The 19,976-nt window shown below is 41.3% G+C and overlaps 1 protein-coding gene across 3 annotated transcripts in view; it reads right to left on the reverse strand.

Moving 5' to 3' along the window:
• The window catches only part of LOC134205229 (ATP-binding cassette sub-family D member 1), a 127,631-nt gene that overhangs the window by 27,911 nt on the left and 79,744 nt on the right, over positions 1-19,976 (reverse strand). For all 3 annotated transcript variants that reach the window (XM_062680299.1, XM_062680298.1, XM_062680300.1), the window contains exon 3: positions 12,944-13,660. In XM_062680299.1, the coding sequence (XP_062536283.1) occupies positions 12,944-13,539 (596 nt within the window). In that variant the 5' untranslated portion in view covers positions 13,540-13,660. The remainder of the gene's footprint in view (positions 1-12,943; positions 13,661-19,976) is intronic.

Raw genomic sequence — 19,976 nt, forward strand, 5'->3', positions numbered from 1 at the left:
AGATGACGAAATACAGAGCGAAACGTCGGAAAATAGATGCAATTACGTTTTAGCTGCTTTTACCAGAGCCGATTTGTGAGCTACAAAATAATGTATATCAGTCGAAAGCATCCTAAAAGAATTTTTTTGTTTATTTAGGGTCACCGGGTCTAATCACCGTTTAAACTGAGAGTGCGATCGATCATCGATCGCTTTTGCTGTGTTTTTTTTCCGAGAAGAACACAGAATAAAATGAAACAGTTGTGCAGTCGGGATGCAAATAATTAGGATGCGTTTGACCGTATTACTGTTCAGCAGGGTTTACGGTCAACTCTTGCTGAAGGGTTTCTTCTTCTCATTCTTCATTGACATTACACCCCCCACTGGGACATTGCCGCCTCGCAGCTTAGTGATCATTAAGCACTTCTACACTTCGTATATCATGAGGCTAACACGATGATACTTTCATGCTCAGAGAAGTCGAGACAATTTCCAATCCGAAACCGCTACACCCGCTATAAGTCTAGACCGGCACCGGAAATCGAACCCAGCCACCCTCAGCATGGTCTTGCTTTGTAGCCGCGCATCTTACCGCACGGCTAAGGAGCGCTCCTAGAAGGGTTTACGGTTCATGAAACCAAAGGAGCTGCATCAACGAAACTTTGGTGGCCTCTTTTTGATTACTTTTTGCTGTCATTATTGTTGGATTTTAAAATGGCATGGTGGTCATGGTTTGAACCAATATAAACAATGGTTTTAACTTGCAAACGCAGACAGGTTTCACTAACATCCGCTTTGATGGACCTCTCTCCTCGTGTGGCTGATAGGACTTAAATGGCGTGGAAAAAATAATTCCACTTACTAACTGTTGATAATAATGATATAGTGATGGGCTCACCCGACCCACTAAAACCAAAACCCTTTCGCCAGTCCGTACCCCCCGGCCCGTAATTGAGCAATACATCAGGGGAGGACTATTGGGAACGCTCACACCTATGCTAACGCACTCGCCGTTATAACACAACATCGACTTAAAGGATGGCTACCTATCGATCGCAAGCTATGATAGTAACCTATCGGTCTGTATCATAAACTCACGTAGGAGACAGTCACTCCGACAACAACCAGCGCGCATGAGCCGCAATGACCTCTGTACGCACATACAGAGGGCTCCAAAGTCCACCCGCGACGTTTTTATTGTTAGGGTTGGCTTGTTGTTCACTGCATCACAGTAGTTTCTACTGCAGCTGCTGGTTATGTTTTAAGACGCCACCAGCGCTGTAGTTTCGACATAATCTGTTAAGACGCTGTGTTCACCGCATCCAATATAAACTCTTCCCGACACATCCTCTCAACGAGGTTGTCCGGGGTTGTATCCATGCCGTTGATAAACAGCATGGCATTGCGCCCAACATCGAATTGCGGGCATACAAACACCACATGCTCTACTGATTCCACTTCACCCACACATTCCGAGCACTCCGCAGAATCTGTGAACTCGAACCTATGCAGGAACTTTTTGAAGCAGCCAGGTTCAGACAACACCTGTGATATGTTGAAGTCTACCTGATCATGCTTCCTACTAATCCAATTCGGCACCTCCGGAATCAGTCTGTGGGTTCAACGACTTTTGACTGCAGTGTCCAACGAAGCTGCTCTCTTGACACGTCACACTTGCACCGTGTCCCTGTCGTTGAAGCAATCCACATCTTCCTCCAGAAGTATGTCTATCGGCATCTTCCTAGTTGCGTCATTACGTCATTACCACCTCATTAGATATGGTGCGGTATGCGGTTGCAAGTCGGTGCAGGGTTAATTTCTAAGCACCCGGCCTCTAGTGCTTTGGACCATGCTGGTACAGCGTATCGGATAATAGACAATGCTACACCCGCTATAAGCCTACGCACCTGACTGTGCACCGCCGATCCCATGGACATCATTCTCGATAAAGATTTTATCGCCAATGAAGCCCTTTGGCATACATAATCGACGTTAGCTTATCGTCGATCATCACGCCCAGATGCTTAAATGACCTCACGGAGTTAACTGTGCATGTCCCTACGTTTATCCTTGCTTGCTGCAACCCATGGTGGTTATGCACCACAACAACCTCAGTCTTGTGATGTGCTAACGCCAACTTCCGTCGAGAGTGTTGCATGTGACCTCCAGCATTACATCATCCGTGAAGCCTTCTATTTTCACACCGGCCGGGAGATTTAAGCGTAAAAACGTCATACATGATATTCTACAGAACCGGTCCGAGGAACACCTACTGATGCGATGCGGGGAATCAGCTATAGCTGTCCAGCTAACGTTATTAAAAGCATTCTTTACATCTAGTGTAATCAATGCACAGTACCTAATACCTCTCCTATTCATCCCATGCGCTATCTTAGCCGATTCCGTTACCGACCGAATTGCTTCGATGGTAGAACGGCCTTTACGGAACCTATACTGGTTGCTTGATAAGCCGCCAGAACGCTCCGTATAGTCCGTCAATCTATTCAGGATCACCCTCTCTAACAGCTTTCCAGTTGTATCGAGTAGGTAAATTGGTCTGTATGCGGTGATTTCCAAGGCTTCGGCAATAGTACCAACTTCTGCCGTTTACAACGATCTGGGAAGTTTCCCTCGCCCAGGCAACGTTGAAGGCAGCTCCTGAACATGTCTGGAGCCCGCAAGAATCGGATGCTTAAGGACCAGGTTAGGAATACAATTCGGACCTGGTGTCTTATTTGGCTTAAGTAAATCACCACGATACTGACCGTGGTCACCACGGTACGCGGTACCAATTTCACTGACTCGTACGGTGTGGCAGGCCAGTCAGATGAGTCGTGCTTCGGAAACAAACCTTCAACGATTCTGGCTAATATCTCCGGGGATTTCTCAGGAGATGTTCTGTTGGTCCTACCCATCACTATCCTGTATGCATTCTCCCATGGAGTATTATTGACCATTCCACACAGCTCTTCAAAGCAGATTTTCTTACTACATTTGATTTCGTAGTTCAGAGCTCTGCTCGCTGTTTGGAACACCCGGCGGCTTTCTAGTCTGTTCGTTTCGGTTCTAGCACGTCGCAACCTTCTTTCAGCACTAAGACAGGCTCTGCCAAGATCAGCTATCGGGCTCGTCCACCAGTGCACCAGTTTGCGGTTGCCGGTTGGGCATTTTTACGTCACATGCTCGTGTCAAGACATCGGATAACTCATCACCACTAAGGCCTAGAGTCCGATTTTCCCACCGCACCGTAGTTATTTTTCCAGCAGTTTTGGGTTGAGCTGCGAGTCCCCAAGTACAGATGGTCACTATTCCGAACCTATCCGCAACCCAACTGCTATGTTTAGCAGGGATGCAGTACGGGTTGGACAGCAAGGCTACACCAGTCTTATTCTCGTGCACCAACTGTTGTAGCAGCGCTTGCGCTGCTTCGCATTGGTTGAGTATTAGCTGAGCTACTTGCATGACCGAGCTCATCTGGAGGCCGGACAGGCCTGCCCAGCGGATAAGTATGTGTTGTCTGTGTGATTTCGATGGGCGGCTCCTTCGACAGGCCACACTCTTCTGTATCGCCTGCCCCTGGCGAGTGTGATTTCGATGGGCGGTTCCTTCGACAGGCCACGCTCTTCTGTATCACCTGCCCCTGGCGATCGGTAGGACGACCTGTTAAGGCCACTTCGTCTGGCGAAGGGATCCACCCTTTCGTCAGACGCTTCTCCCTGTTTTTTGGTTTGGTCGACATTTTGGTCCAACGGGTCATGCGAGAAAATAGGTCCGCCACGCCAGCGCTCCGCAATAACGTGGTAAGGGAACGTTATACTGTGGGGGCTGGGGGTGCCCAGGTACCCCACAGGCTCCGTTAGCGGCCTTTTATTTATTTCACCCCTCAGACCATGTATCCCCTTGGCACGAGTCGCTTCATACCGTAGGATTAGGGGTTAGGGGACGCCATATTATTAACAGCACTCAAGCGCTCCTGATAATATGACCAGATTTACACCGCTACACACTGCTCAAAAGTATCTATATCCCCAGTGTAGCGGGATTATATATCATAAAGAGTCTCGGCTCCGTTAAGTGTTATACACGTCTAATACTGTCTAATAAACGCAAGAGATAAAAAAGGTTAAAGCGATAACTGGACATCGCTAAGGATGGAGATCTTTCAAATCAGCCCTTTTTTTACAAGGGAGAATGCATTTACACACTAACCCAGCACACGTGCATTGTAGTTGCCAAACTACCACACGGAAGTGTACTGGAGTGTTGGACTCAACCGTACCGGTAATACCGACTAAACTCCCTTGGGCTCCGCCATCGTTTCCCCCAGAAACTACCTCCCAGTACTACTTCTGGGGGATGGCAGTACTTAACGTACTCGCTCATTTTCGCTCACACAGGCACCCGTCCCATGCGAGTCTTACTTGGGTGCTCACTCTATCGCACCCTCTAACACACCCTACATGCTCTGTTGCTCCTCTATCATGCCGTGTTGGTTGTGACTTGTGTGCCCACCCTTCTCATGCCATGTGGGTCTGACTTGTATGCCCACCTCTCTCATACCGTGTGAGTCTGACTTGTATGCTCACCCAAACATTTGATTCACGCTCATGCACTCCATGCTTGCACTCACGCTAACTCCTATGAGTCTGACTTGTGTGCTCACCTCTATCATGCCGTGTGGGTCTGACTTGTGTGCCCACCCTTCTCATGCCATGAGGGTCTGACTTGTATGCCCACCTTTATCATACCATGTGAGTCTGCTCACATCTTTCATTCAGTTCGCGCTAACACATACTACTGTAGTCATTCGACCTAACTCTCGCTCTGGCATCCCTTGTGGGACATTTTACTTAGGTTCCCACTTCTGGCATACCATGTGCGTCTGACTCACCTCGTTCATACCATATGAGACTAGCTCAACTCAGACATACCGTGTGAGACTGATTTGTGTGCTCATTCCTTTCGTACCGTGTGAGACTGACTTGGATGCTCACCCACACTCCTCTGCCACGCCGCGGGGTATCAGTAGTCATAGGAATCAACATTCCTGCGCTACTCCCAGCGCGGCGTGTGCAGTCCATGCATACACCTATTCATTCACACTTCTGTCATGCTTTGAGGTGACGATCTCGGTTGCCACCCGCTGCGCCATTAACTCTGCATGGGCAGGCCATTCACACACTTCTCCGCGTTCGGCACTTTTCGCTCTAACTAACCAATCACAAGTTAGTACTGCTTGTCGATTGCTGCTCGGCGCGCCAGATTCTCTGCAAGCTGCAGGCAATCTGAGTGGTTGCAGTCTAGACTGCGTTCCACTTCTCCACCGCTTGACACATCTTCTGGATAAGGTTATCCGGAGTTGTGTCCCGGCCGCAAACGTCTAGCATTGCTCTTCTTTCGACGTCGAAACGAGGACATACGAACAGTATGTGCTCTGCAGTTTCGTCAACACCTGGGCAGTCAGGGCAAACGGGGACCTCCGCGTGCCCAAACCTGTGGTGGTACTGTCGGAAACAGCTATGGCCTGACAGGAATTGTGTCAGATGAAAGTGAACCTCCCCATGGGGTCTCCCCACCCAGCTTGATATGTTAGGAATCAGCCGGTGGGTCCACCTACCTTTCGAGGAGTTATCCCACTCGCGCTGCCATCTGGCAACCGAAGTCACCCTGGTACGCTCGCGGGCTCCTCTGGTGCCACGTAGCTCAAAACACTCCTCGTCTTCCCGGATGACCAGCCCGACTGGCATCATACTTGCTATCACGCAGGATGCGTTGTGCGATACCGTACGGTAGGCCGATATCACCCTGAGACACATCAAGCGGTAGGTGCTCTCCAGTTTCTGCAGGTAACTGGTTACCCCCAGTGCTTTTGCCCAGGACGGGCCGCCATACCTAAGGATAGATGCGGCAACGCCTGCCAGTAGCCTACGTCTACTGGCGCACACCTTGGAGCTGTTGGACATCATCCTCGATAATGTCGCCACAGCAGTCGATGCCTTCTTGCACGCATATTCGACATGGCTACCGAAGGTAGGCTTGTCGTCTATGATGACCCCAAGAATCTTCAGACTCCGCTTTGAAGTGATCGCGACGTCTCCCACGTGAACAACTGCATATTGTGCCGACTTACGGTTACTGACGATAACCACCTCCGTCTTATGTTGAGCGAGCTCAAAGCCTCTCGCACTCATCCAGCCCGCCACAGTGCTGATCGCGTGTTCTGCGGTTAGTTCTACTTCGGGGATCGACTCCCCGTAGACCTCTAGGGTTACATCGTCAGCAAAGCCGACAATCTTCACACCAGGAGGGAACTTTAGCTTCAGAACCCCGTCATACATCAGGTTCCATAGTACCGGGTCCATGATTGACCCTTGCGGGGCTCCTGCGGTAATGGGAACACTTTTCTGACCGGCATCGGTATCGTATAGCAGCACACGGTTCTGGAAGTAGCTTTCCAAGATCCGGTACAGCCCACCGGCAGGCTAAGCCGGTGTAACGAGAGCGCGATGGCATCCCAGCTTGCGCTATTGAATGCGTTCTTCACGCCTAGTGTCACCAACGCACAGTATCGAATTTCTCGCCTTTTCCGTTGGATCGCTACCTATGCAGTTTTGAGCACTGAGTTGATAGCGTCCACCGTGGACTTACCCTTCCGAAAACCAAACTGGTTACTCGACAGGCCATCCGTACCCTCTGCGTACGGGGTGAGCCTGTTGAGGATGATCCTCTCGAGCAGTTTACCCGTTGTGTCGATCAGGCAAATTGGTCTGTACGCCGATGGGTCACCCGGAGGCTTCCCGGTCTTGGGCAGCAGAACCAACTTCTGCCTTTTCCATCTCTCAGGGAAACGACACTCATCCAGGCATTTCTGCATAGCTAGCCTGAACATGTTCGGGTTCGCTATGATCGCTGCCTTGAGTGCACTGTTTGGAACTCCATCAGGGCCTGGAGCTTTGTTCATCGCAAGAAATCAGCCTTTTGCACTACCAGAGGTGTACAGGACCCATAAGTAAAGTAAGTAATTATTTGAAGTTTAAATTAGGATAGCAAATTGATCGATGTAGCTGAATTCAATTGAGTTGCTAATTTGTATGTTTGCTAAGTATTTTATTACCGTCCACAATTTTTAGGATTTTCGACATTTCTTTCCCATCTGCTCCATTTATTTTTTGGATACTTTGCATATAGTTGGCGTTCTGCCAAACCGCACCAAGCAGCTTTTTGACTGATTTTAAAATTAATACAGTAACCGTTCGCTAACTGGGCTAAGAGCACAGCCCAGTTAGCGAATGCTGCTCGCTAACTGGGCTGACCTGTCAAATGCTGATGGACACCGAGGGTGATGTCGATGCAATGTTTTGAATTGCTTTTTTAAAACAATAAAAATATACAACACGAATAATTTGCCAATTGGGCGAATCTAACAAAATGCAAACAACTCAGTTATAGTACAGCCTCAATATATACACGGAAGAAAAAAAGTACCCAAAATTGAGTATTTTTAAACTTACTTTTGAGTTATTTTTTCTCTTCTCTTTCATCCACTCTTTCTTTTGTTGTCAAAAACAAAAGAGCCAAACAATCCAATGACACCTGTCATAAGACGAGTTTATACAATCCCATTGAATTCCACCACTTAATTGTATCTTGACAGATACGTATTTCGACCTCAACAGTAAGGCCGTCTTCAGTGTCTCGTACTTGACTCGACTCGAAGTCGAGTCAAGTACGAGACACTGAAGACGGCCTTACTGTTGAGGTCGAAATACGTATCTGTCAAGATACAATTAAGTGGTGGAATTCAATGGGATTGTATAAACTCGTCTTATGACAGGTGGAAACATTCCACTAAAAAGCTCAAAATAATTTTCTTATCAAAATCCAATGACGCCAGTTGAATACGGGAAGCCAATTTTGAGTTTTATTACCTGAGGTCGAAATTGAGTGAATTAAACTTACATTTGGGTAAATAAATTTTCCGTTGGGTACTTTTTTAACATGAGAGTAAAGGCAAACTACTTCGACCCTACTTACTCAATTTTGGCTTCCCGTACGGATGTTCGAGATTGGGTGAATTAAACTCACTATTGGGTAGTTTATTTCTTCCGTGTACATTAAGTACATACTAAAAGACCTCACGCCTTGTTTGTTGTGTTGCTTTAAAATTATGCATGTAAAAGACGATGAGTTAATCTATCTCGATTTTATTCAAACAACTAGTTAAGTCAGCAATTGGGGATTTTGAGAGTATTGAGATTATTGCATATCTTGATTCTATTATTAAAACTGAGTTTTCTAGATTAGTTTTAAACAGCTCCCGCGCACCAAAATTCATAAAATTTTGAATTGAAAATGTCATTTATAACCACAGAGAAATATTGTAAATCCAGTTGATAACCGAACATTTCCGAATGTTGCAACTGCATCGCGAATAGTGCGAATGTATGCCATAGTCGTGCTTCTCAGGTCGTGCCCCATCATGCACACCACTCGCTATGCACTTGCGGCGTCCGGAAATGGGAGAAAATGCGATTTTCACGAGAGTTCAGTTCGGTTTTTAACTAGATTTACAATAACCATCAAACTGCCGAACTTTGACTAAAAGTTAATGAATCGGTGGAATGGTTCACATTCTGAATTTTTTGTTGTGGCCATGTTCAAATTCACGCAAATTTCAACTACCGAGATTATTGATACAACTGATCCGGGTTTAATATGTGGGTACTTCTTATAGTTTGACAGATTTTAACGGTAGATATTGAAATGGGTGCGTTTGTTTTCGATGCAATCGTTAATTACTCTGCTTTCGGGCAAGAACTTAATTTTTAAAAGGTCTTCCATATTTCTGAACATTATTATTATGAACCAGGGATTGAATCCTAAAGGGAAAGAATAAGTCTCTCACTCATCATTTCTGTATACATATATACGATATGTAAAAAGATATTTTAGTTACTAGATAAAGATTGTCGCTGTCGTCGCTGTCCGGAACATCTTTTGCTGGCGAGGATAGGGGAGCTAAATGTCAAAGAAGGAAAATCCATACGATTTGACAGGTATGTACCACACATGTTTCGGACAGCAGAACAAAGGGAACCGAAGCGACAATCTTTATCTAGTAACTAAAATATCTTTTGATATGTAGCATACCGCAAGAGACTTTTTTCGCAAGCTGTCATGATAGAGAACTGATTCGGGAGGCTACACCCCATAATAAATTTCTTTTAGAAAGCTCCAAATGCGGGGAGTACTGGCTGTGATGATGCATTTCAACTTGTTTTACACACGAAAGGAGCGAAAACAAAGCGAGAATGACCATTTTTCTGTGGGGGCTGCCTATCCGTTTCTGGTTTTTTGCACTGTTATTATGGCTTGTTATGATTCGGAACAATTTTTGCCTCTCTTTTATCGTTGTTCGTTATCTATTGAGAGCCATATTTGAATTAACTGAATAAAAATAATAATTGGTTTACGCCCAATTCCCATGTTACTCGAGAATCAATTATATTCACTCGTCTCCCTTTTGCATGCCCCTTGCTAGTTTTGACAATTAAATGTCAAAATACTTTTGACGTCTATTTTTGACGTTTGGCTGCTTTTTAACTCCATAAAAAATCCTCCCGATTTTCCCCCAGACTAAATCGGTTCTCGTCGGTAGGATCGACCTATTTTATTCCCGACGAATTTATAAATTGTTTCACCGAGCCTTATGGGATTTTTACAGGGGTTACAACCGACGCGACGCCAAACGAAATCGGTAGACTAACGTCTACTATATCGAGTGAATAATAGGTCAATTTCGATTTCAATGATGTGTGACGAAACCAGACGAAATTGAGTGATTAATCGAGTTTTTAAATATTATTATACAGCAAACCAGACTTAATCTATAGATTTATCGGTATGGAAACTATTGAAATCAGACGAAATAGGGTGATTAGTCGAATTATTAAATTAAATCATGGAGTAAATTAGATTAAGTCTATAGATTGATCGGTGCGGAAAATAATTAAATCATGATGAAATAGGGTATTTAATCGGGTTAAAACATTTCATCATGGAGCAGATCATATTAAATCTGTGAATTGATCGGTTTTTTAAATAATAAAATCAGACGAAAAATGGTGTTTAATCGGTTTATTTTATTTTATCTTTAAGCAAATTAGATTAAATCTATAAATTCGTCTATGTGGAAAATAATGGAATCCGACGAAATAGGGGGATTATTTGGTTTATCAAATCGGGTGGCATATGTGTCATCGCAGGAACTTCATGATTCTGTAAAAAAGCATAAATGATGGTATTATCTGAGGATATTTCTGGATTGGAATAGTCTCAATTGGTACGCGGATCTTATCCTCATGTATTTTCAAAGTGGCGAGATACACGAATTCTTCATCACGGAAAATCAATACTCAGGCATCATTTAAAATAAAAGGGAATTGAAATCCGGCGGAAATTGTTTGAGACCATGTTTACTTACTTGTTACTTGAAGGCCTACAGCTCTTCGATGAACCTACGCCGAATGGAGTATCCTTCTCCACTGGACCCGATCCTGAGCCAATCGCTTCCAGTCGCCCTGAACATTGAGCGCCCTCAGGTCTTCTTCAACTGCAAAAGTAATTGTGTACGCGGCCATCCACGAAGCCATGGCCATGTCTATGAACACTTAAATGACAAGATATTTTAAAACAAGCTCATAATTGCATATTTGTAGCATTTGCATATTTGTTGATTTTGAAAATGATTTGTATTCTAACATTTCAATTCTTCTGGGAATTAGAAACATATGTTAATATCGATCAAAAGTAATCACTTACCTTTATTAATCGCTTACTGCCGAAGAACCTCGCGAAGAACCTTCCTTCCAGGATGTTCCGGAAAATGTCACGTCACGAAAATGTTAGAAAAAAGGTCATCTTCACTTTATTAAATATCAAATACTTACTTTTTTTCACTCTATGTTTATGAACATGGGGATTCGATTTCGTCTGTTCATGAATCTATCAAAATTAGCACCAAATACACAATCAATCGATTATTTTACCGATGAAATAGGCAACCGATTGCTCACGTTATAATCGTTCAATGAATCTGACGACGAAAATATGTAGCCTACGACAGTCGACGTCGTCGGTGTAAAAATAGGACGATTTGGTAGGCACCCGATTTCGTCGGATGATCGTGAAATTTCGGAGCTGTCAAATTTTTTATGGGGTGGGCTGTAGCCCAGTTAGCGAACGCCCAGTTAAAAAGCAGCCCAGTTAAAGAGCGCCCAGTTAGCGAATGGTTACTGTATTTCCTTTTAATATTGTGTACGCGAAAAGAAAAATGGAAATTATTGCTTATCAACTTATACTTTCATTGGAAAATGTGGACCTTTGGTTTTTTGAAACGTTCCGAACGAATTCATATCTCGACTGAAAACCTGCATTGCAAAATTAATCACAACGGTAGAAAATTAAAACAGAAATGGACTTCTTACCGGATGATAAACTGTAAAAGCTCTTGAAAAAATGTTCACAACCCTTGCGATTATGATCATATATTTCGTGTATTTCCAACAACATTTCAGAAGAGAAAAACTGCTTTTGTCAACAAAAGCTTGTCCTGTCGCTGGTGAGCTAATTTGAGCCCACCCACGCAATCCAACCTTACTTATGAAATGAGCGAAGTGTCTTCTTTCATTAAATGGTGCAATGGTGGGCACAAATTATCCCATCAGCGACGGGATGCTGTTGTTGACTAAAGCAATTTAGCCTTTTCGAAATGTTGGTGCCGGAGCAGAAATATGAAGCATTAAAAACTAATAAGGCATATCCTATCTCTCACTCCATAGTGACCGTTAGCATTATTCTTTTCTTTTCTTTTTAAAATCATGAGTTCCTTAATAATGGTATTTTTTATGATGACGTCCCCTCGAAGATAGATCATTAAACAGACCCTTAATTGGGGAATTAAACTCAAATTAAACTTAAAGTAGCAGTTCAATAATTATTTAATAACCCAATGCAATGTTACTTTTGACAGATATCGAATCATTTTTTATATTGCTGGGTAGCACTAGCCATTCTTATTGCCGGGTGATGTAAAAAAAATGAGCTGGCACTTTTAAGTTTAATTCTCCAAACGAGACAAACCTAAGTTATCCCACTTTATTGACAAGTACAATTATTGCGATAGTATTTTTTTTAAAACCCTGGTATTATTCAGAAGGATGTATTAATTTTTTTTATAATAACTATCAATCAGTATATTATGCGTGCTATATTTCAAGTTTAAATAAAACGTTATCAACTAAAAAATGATGCGACGTAGCATGACGACGTGTTTTGCATGGTCATTGATAATAATTACTATTTATTGCGTGAGATCATTGAAAAACACATTTGAGTTTATTGAAAATTGATTACTGATAAGGTTTAATGATGCTCAATTAGAAAATGAAATCTCAATATTGTTCTGAACTAACATCAAAAACCTTTCTCTGTTCCATGTATTCGATTGAGCTAGGAAAAAAATACATGCCTCAAAACCATGCTTGTGTATTGAATAGAATCTTTTTACATCTCAGCAGGCTTAATGATTATTTTCTCAAACTACATGAACAAGGTCAAGCTAATCATCATTGATGATTTTCAATTAGTTATTCAACAAAGGGCGATGAACTAAACACTGTGAAATATTGGTGTTATCACTGCTAGAGCATGTATAGAACTCCGAACAAATGTGATTTTTTCCAGACTATTCGATTCTCGAGACAGATTGGAAAATATTGATAAAGAAGAAGCAAAAACAACGGGCAGTCCATCATTTAGAATCCACAAGCCTCAATTCTAATTTAGTTCGTTGTCGATTATTGGTTGCCATAAACATACAGCATGACTTTTGACATCATCGTGCCTCAAGGCTGTTCTAGCCTGTTCTAGCTAGAAAATCCCCAAACAAGGAAGTTTAACTCACCTAAACGCCAGCGCCAGTTTGTTCTCCAAATAGCGAATCATAGAGTTGATGAAGGTGGCCGGTATCGCTATACCGAACCATTTCAGCAGCATAAGCACAAAGTTTTTAACATCTTTTCTCACGATGTACTTGACGATGGCACCTTCCATCGCGGCTACATAGATGCTGAGGAAGGTTCGTGATATGAGGCACGTGGTGTGAACCGCCAGCAGACCCGTTTCTTCGCACAAAATCCGCGGCACCATGATTTGGATCAACTTCTTAAGCTGGAGTATGAACTCTAGGTTAAGGCCGGGCAATTTATTCCGCCTTCGTTTCTTCTCGATGATTATTTTCTCGATTTTTTCTTCGGGATCTTCGGTTGCCTTAGTGAGGTTGTTGTTTTCATTTCTACTAAGACCATTATCACATTTCGTTTCGGTTGTTGTACTATGGCTACGTTCTAGTTGTTGTTTGATATATGGGTACGACAGTTTTATGCCGTATGCTAGAAGGGCTGTGCCGAGCAGCCCTCGAGAGACCAGCTCTTTGGAATAGCCAAGCTCCTCGAGCTTGTCGATGGACCGTTTGGCAAACTTTGATATGACTGTCGGCATTGTGATGCTGTTGTAGTTTCCGGTTCTGCACAACTATATTTGACACAGCGACTCGTGCAGATCGGAAGGAATATTGTTGTTTCTTGCTCAACCCATCCTTAACGACTGTAGGTCAGTTGATCTGAAAGAATCAAATGAAAGAAAAATGAGTTAATGTCTGTGTTCATATGAAAGTTGCTGCTTCTTAATGGCGCTTGAATAGTTTTAAACATTAAAACTTAAACAAATTGTACATTTGTTTTTCCGTGATTTATAAGGGTAAACCAAAAAGAGTTATATACACTTTTAACCGCTTTCAGCCCTTCGTCTGTGCTAACTTTCACGCACATTTAGTGTACTACTGATTCATATTAGATTTAAACTTTAATATGGGGGACACACTTGTGGTATTCATACCATGGTACAAAAATCTTGAATTGAGTGCCATACCCATTATTGTCTTCATTAAAGATAGCCTTGGAATTATTTTCTTGTCGCCTTGAACCATGGTACGAATACCATAAGTGTGTGCCCCATATAAGCAAACGATTTTTAGTTGTCTAGCATTTGATATGCTAAAAGCAATATTATTAAAAATAACTACAAAATACCTACTACTAATCGCATAAAATTTAAAAATCTCAATTGTGGAGCTCGATTCACCCTATGGCAAATTTGTCGCCGGCCGGTAAACATAATCCGTTTTGTGTTGATGGTTCTTGTTCAAAACATTTCCTTCATTGAGGTGCTTGTTTGGTTTTGTATGTCCGTTTATGTCTATAATTTGTTATGTATGCAAACCGCAGAGCTCTGAGTAAGCGTGGTGGTGCGTCAATGGTACGATAATTACTTGCAATGTCTGAAAAATCATGCAACGGGTAACACTTACTACTTCATAAAAAAATGGTTAGAGTCAGGTGCAAGAAGTATGTATATAAGTTCTTCACACATTATCTTCCTATCGTTGAAGTTGTTCTATTGAACAAAATTTAATGAAGACAGAATGATCTTGAACATTTCGGAACCGCCGAATGGGCACCAGTTTGTCGTGGTGAGCAATTATTCAACAGTCATTGCAAGGCTCTTCAATTATTATTCGTAGGCCGCTCAACGCTTACGTCAGAAAAGCAGCCAATTGGACGGGTGGTAAGATCACCGGTTTTTTATTTAGAATGGTTTGCAATCACAGACAAATAGATTCGTTCCATTTTCAAACAACTCCCTACTAGACTGGCGTTGTTAAACAGGGATATTGTCGGCTCATATTGATTATACACTTTCACAATTATTGATTGCAAAACGAGACATATTTCACACAATTTTGAACATTTTTTAAAAATCTCAGTATAAAACTATGATTTGGGTCGGTTTCAAGTAGGGTTTCGTACCCCATTCCCGGCCTAACATGCGTACGACTGCATTATTTAATTGATATTTATGACAGGAAGCAACTTTTCCTGAATTTTGTGGGATGTATAATAATGTCTGCTTAAAAAATAGCTATTCGTGCTAAATATCGTTCAAAAAAGCTTTCATTTGATTTAAATTAACGAGGTGCAGCACTCATTTCAGTCATAGCGATTGCCATTCCGGCATACATAAAACCAGTTCCCGGCCTAAGCAAAATTTCACTCAATCTCTCAACATTTTACTCTCATTCTCTCTTGGTAGAAAATGCGACGTACACGCTTAAAATCAATAACACAGAGATGTGTTTGCATCACACAAAACGGACCTAATGTGGAACATCCCCTAGATGAGCGACAGTACACAGGCACAAAAAAGCCTCGTACGGTCATGATAACGGTCCTTTTCAACATGTAAACGTTTGTACAGATTCCTTGTTTCATGAGGAACCAAATACTGTTGAAAATATTGAAATCCTAGCTTCAATAAAACCACACGAGCTATTTTTGTGGCTGTGTAACTATCGCTCATCTAGGGGATGTTCCGCATTAGGTCCGTTTTGTGTGATGCAAACACATCTCTGTGTTATTGATTTTAAGCGTGTAAACAAAAATATGCACGTTCCACGACAACAAGATGCCAGATGGTATTATTCATAATCATTTTTATTTGGTTGAGAAGATATATTTACTCATCCAAATTTCTTCCAAATACCTACTTAAAAACAATATTTTTTTCCACCTTTTGAAATCGAGAGAATTATAATTAACATTATTGCCCGTTGCATCAATTTTTAGACTCTGGCGCAACTTCGTTTTGCTTTAAATTTTTAGCGTGCACACCAATACATTCAAGCTTTCTTTGTAATTGTTTTTTGTTGTTGATATTCATCGGACACACGTGTTTTTTTACTCAAACAAACAGCAAACAGTGGTAATTCATTTGTATGTCATACACGGGAAATATTCACGCAAATAATTTTCGCGCAGAGTCGCGCTGGTTGGGCCATGGCCCAACTAAAAAGCAACCGTACGTCAAAATTCATGTAAACACGGAAAACGGGATTGAGCGTCACTGGACATCATTTGTGATGTTCAAGTCGAAATACACGTGTTCAAATGGCTGTCAGTTGACCCAACTAAAAAACCGGATTCGTTAGTTGGGCGGAGGTCGTGGCCCAACCAGCGAATCGCGACTGTACTTCAATCAATAGCTTTCATGTTGTTCTGTTTATTGCGCTATTCAAATTAATTCATGAAAAAAATGTTACTTATGTCCTTTTGAAAAGTTAAGCGAGAATTTTCCTATTAACGATGAAGGATCATTTTCATAATCCAGGCCTTTTGGCAGCACGGTGCGGCTAAAAGTTCTTGGGCCGAGATAAATTTTTGTTCGGTTTGAGAATACATATTAAAATGTATTCTAATATGTTTAAATAAGTTCTAGTGAAACGAACGTGTGGTGATTAACAGCTTCAAGCAATGGTTGTATCGAGGACTGTGACGATTTTCAGGTAGGTGTTTATTCGATGATACCGTTTTGTAAAAGTGGAAAGAATCACTCCGGCTCAGTGGTGTGGCATCGGAGAGCGAATTTTGAAATCTACATTTTTGTTTTCTACAATTGGATCAATTAGGAGTAAAATAAGTGATTGAAAAATTTTGAGTATTGTGAAAAATAAATGGGAGACTTTTTAAAAATTATCAATCATAAACCTACGGTATCCAAACAGTATAAATCATTAGTTTTCTGTGCAGTGAGCCGGGAACCGGGTCCATAGGCTCAAGTAGTGATTTACCCTATCTCGATATCTAAATTCTCATTTCAATTTGACTCAAAGGATAGTTTTGAATTTCGATTTATTTTTAATTTCGACCAGAAGTTGAATATTGTAAAGTGTGCAGAGTTTTCCGTTTTGTTACCTAAATTCATAGTTTTCAATATTCACAATTGTGATGCCTACAAGAAGCCCAAAAACCATGAAACAGACATGTTTTTCAAAACGAAAAACGGTTGACTGATAATTTTTCATTGAAAAAAGCTGACGAAATGTCGGACAATTGAAAATATAGCCGTTTTGATCAACCCAGAGACTGAGAAAGCTATATCTTTGAAGAAACAATATTTCTAGTCGTTGATTAATAACACATTTTCGCATATGTCCTGTATTATGGAACTGTATTATCCCAAGCCTTGATGTAAAATGAGGAAGGATCGTTTGGATGAAAGTCATTCGGCCGAAAGCCGTTAAGCCTTATTTATAACTGAACGTTTGGCCGAAACGATTACTAGGCCGAAATAGTTTGGTAAAGTTTTTTGGTCACTATAGAAAGGTTTATCTTTATATTGCAATTTAAGTAAACATTTCAAATCCAGGCAAAATACATATAGAAGAAAGTGAGATTCCAGACAAACGTTAATAACTGTACTGCAGACAATGTTCGGCTAAAATGGCATATCAGGAGAGTGACCCTAAACTTGTGACCGGTTCACCATATAGTGGGTGAACCCAAACTTTTGGCCGAAGCATACTATGCACTTAAGAAAACATTTTGATTTAAAAAAAACAATTTTTTTCGCCGACTTTTCATACATGCTTCTCAAAGATAATTAAAATTGGGTTACATTCCAATTTTTATCTCGAAATGTTGTTGGCTCAATTTCAATAAATGAACATAAGTTTACAGCATAAATTAGGGAAAATGTGTATCTTAACCGATTCAATATGGATTTTTTTTTTCGTCGTATTTCAACATAAACAGATGCAAACCATGAACAAGCGGGAATATGGGGGAAAATATGTTTTTGAGATCCTCTAGGGCTTCCAAACCTTCTTTGAGTTTAGATCTTGATGATCTACATAAACAACAAAGCGTTTTAAGGGACCTCAATCGTAATTTGAAGCTGACAATGGTACTTGAGACATAATTAAACTATTTTTTATCAAATCGCAGTACTCCAAACCATTCTTGAGTTCATATACTGGAGGCCTACAAGAGCAACAGAGTAATTCATAGGTTCTTGAGCTTGTGTGTTGGTTGGAGAAGCCCCATGGGACATCTTTACACCAGTATATACAGAATACGATTTTCTCAGAATATTTACGGTACAACAAACCATTCTTGAATTCAGATCTTGGGGGTCTACAAGACCAAAAAAGTGATTCAAAGGCTACTGAGCTTATGTATTAGTGCAAAAATCTCATGAAACATCATTACATCAGTATTTAAAAATTACAGCATTCCCTACGGTACTCCAACGATTCATGAGTTCTACATGACCAACAGAGTGATTGATAGGTTTCCGAGCTTGTGTGTTAGTTGGTGAAGCCCCATGGGACAACATTACAGCAGTATATACAAAATACAATATTCCCCGAATATCTACGGTACTCCAACCATTCTTGAGTTTAGATATTGGAGGTCTACAAGGCTAACAGTGTGATTCTTAGGTTCCTGAGCTTGTGTGTTAGTTAGAGAAACCCCATGGGACATCATTGCATCAGTATATACAAATCATAATATTCCCAGAATATCTACGGAAGCATACATGAGTTCAGATATTGGAGGTCTAAAAGACCAACAGAGTGATTCACAGGTTCGTAAGCTTGTTTGTTAGTTGGAGGAGCATAATGGAACATCATTACACAATTATATAAAGTACACAGTATTCTCAGAACAATTAGGGAACTCCAGAATTCTATAACAGTGTGTTCCCAAGCTTGCTTGTTAAGTGGACATGATTACACAATACGTGTGTACGAAAAAAAAGTATTATTATGATCACAAACATCGCATCCACATTTTCCGTTCCTTTTATCGTCGATAGTGTTATAGAATAAAGCTTGGTCCACGAGGTCCACGGCGTCCCCTGATTACCGGCTGTACATGTGAATTGTTGCTACTATCGATCAGAATTAGAGTATGTTGCACCCCGAAGGCGTTCGCACTCCCATTCTTACTTGCTTCATACCACCAAGGGGTATCATGAGATGACAGTCTAACCAATAGATGAGGATTGCGTACCTAGAACTGAATAAAGCTCGCAACACATTTAATCGACAATATAATTGGTTTCAGTATTGCAAGAAAGTGGTTGTTACTAAGACTAGCATTTATATGTAAGAATAAAGTAATTTACGTACAAATAATTTCATTAAATTTCAATTCAAACGCTTTTCACCATACTTATCCCTAAAAGAAATTGAATGTAATATCAAAACATATTTGATGTGATTCTGCGAGATCGTCAACAGAAGGCGCTTCATTAAAACTTTCATTTTAGTTGTGAAATCATCTAAAACTATCAGATTCGAATCGACACGTTAAGCTCTGTTGCACTGCTGATATGTACATGCAGCACACTAGGAGTAAACTTTTAGGAAGCAGTGTACCAAAATGTATCAATAGTTACGTTCCTCAATAATAATCTTCTTCGTCGAAACAAATATTTAGTAGACTGGTAACTGGTGACTGTTTTTTCGAGAAATGCTCCTATTTTTTGATGAAATTTGTGTAAGGTGGCCATTCACAATGTGAGTCACAACCATACTGGGACAACGGAGAAGTCTGACCAGCGTGACGATTAATAAAAAAAATACTAGAGGTTCATTACAAGAAGTGTGACGAAAGGGGAGGGGTGTTGAAATGGTTGATCTTCCCTAGATATCCTTCGTCATAAAATTTGTTTGGCGGTAAATTCGTGCTAGCTCCATCGTAGATCTTCTTGTTGATCGATTTAATTATAAAGAATTGAACTCATGGACAGTTTGGGTTGTCGTACATGTTCAACGAATTCTATAATGTGTCTTTAATGGTGTAACGATTCCCCGTGGAGCTATTCCATCTTATAAAAATAGTTGGGATACCGTAGATCTTCATGTTGATCGATTTGAATATTAAGATTTGAACTCATGGACAGTTTGGAATGTCGTAGATGTTCAACGTATTCTGTGAGTATTTATAATGGTGTAATGAAGTCCCATGGAGGTATTCCAACTCATAAAAATAGTGGGCACCAAAGATCATTTTGTTGATCGATTTGAATATAAG

Source organism: Armigeres subalbatus, chromosome 1 (genome assembly GCF_024139115.2).
Source record: "Armigeres subalbatus isolate Guangzhou_Male chromosome 1, GZ_Asu_2, whole genome shotgun sequence".
In the NCBI taxonomy this organism is placed as follows: domain Eukaryota; kingdom Metazoa; phylum Arthropoda; class Insecta; order Diptera; family Culicidae; genus Armigeres; species Armigeres subalbatus.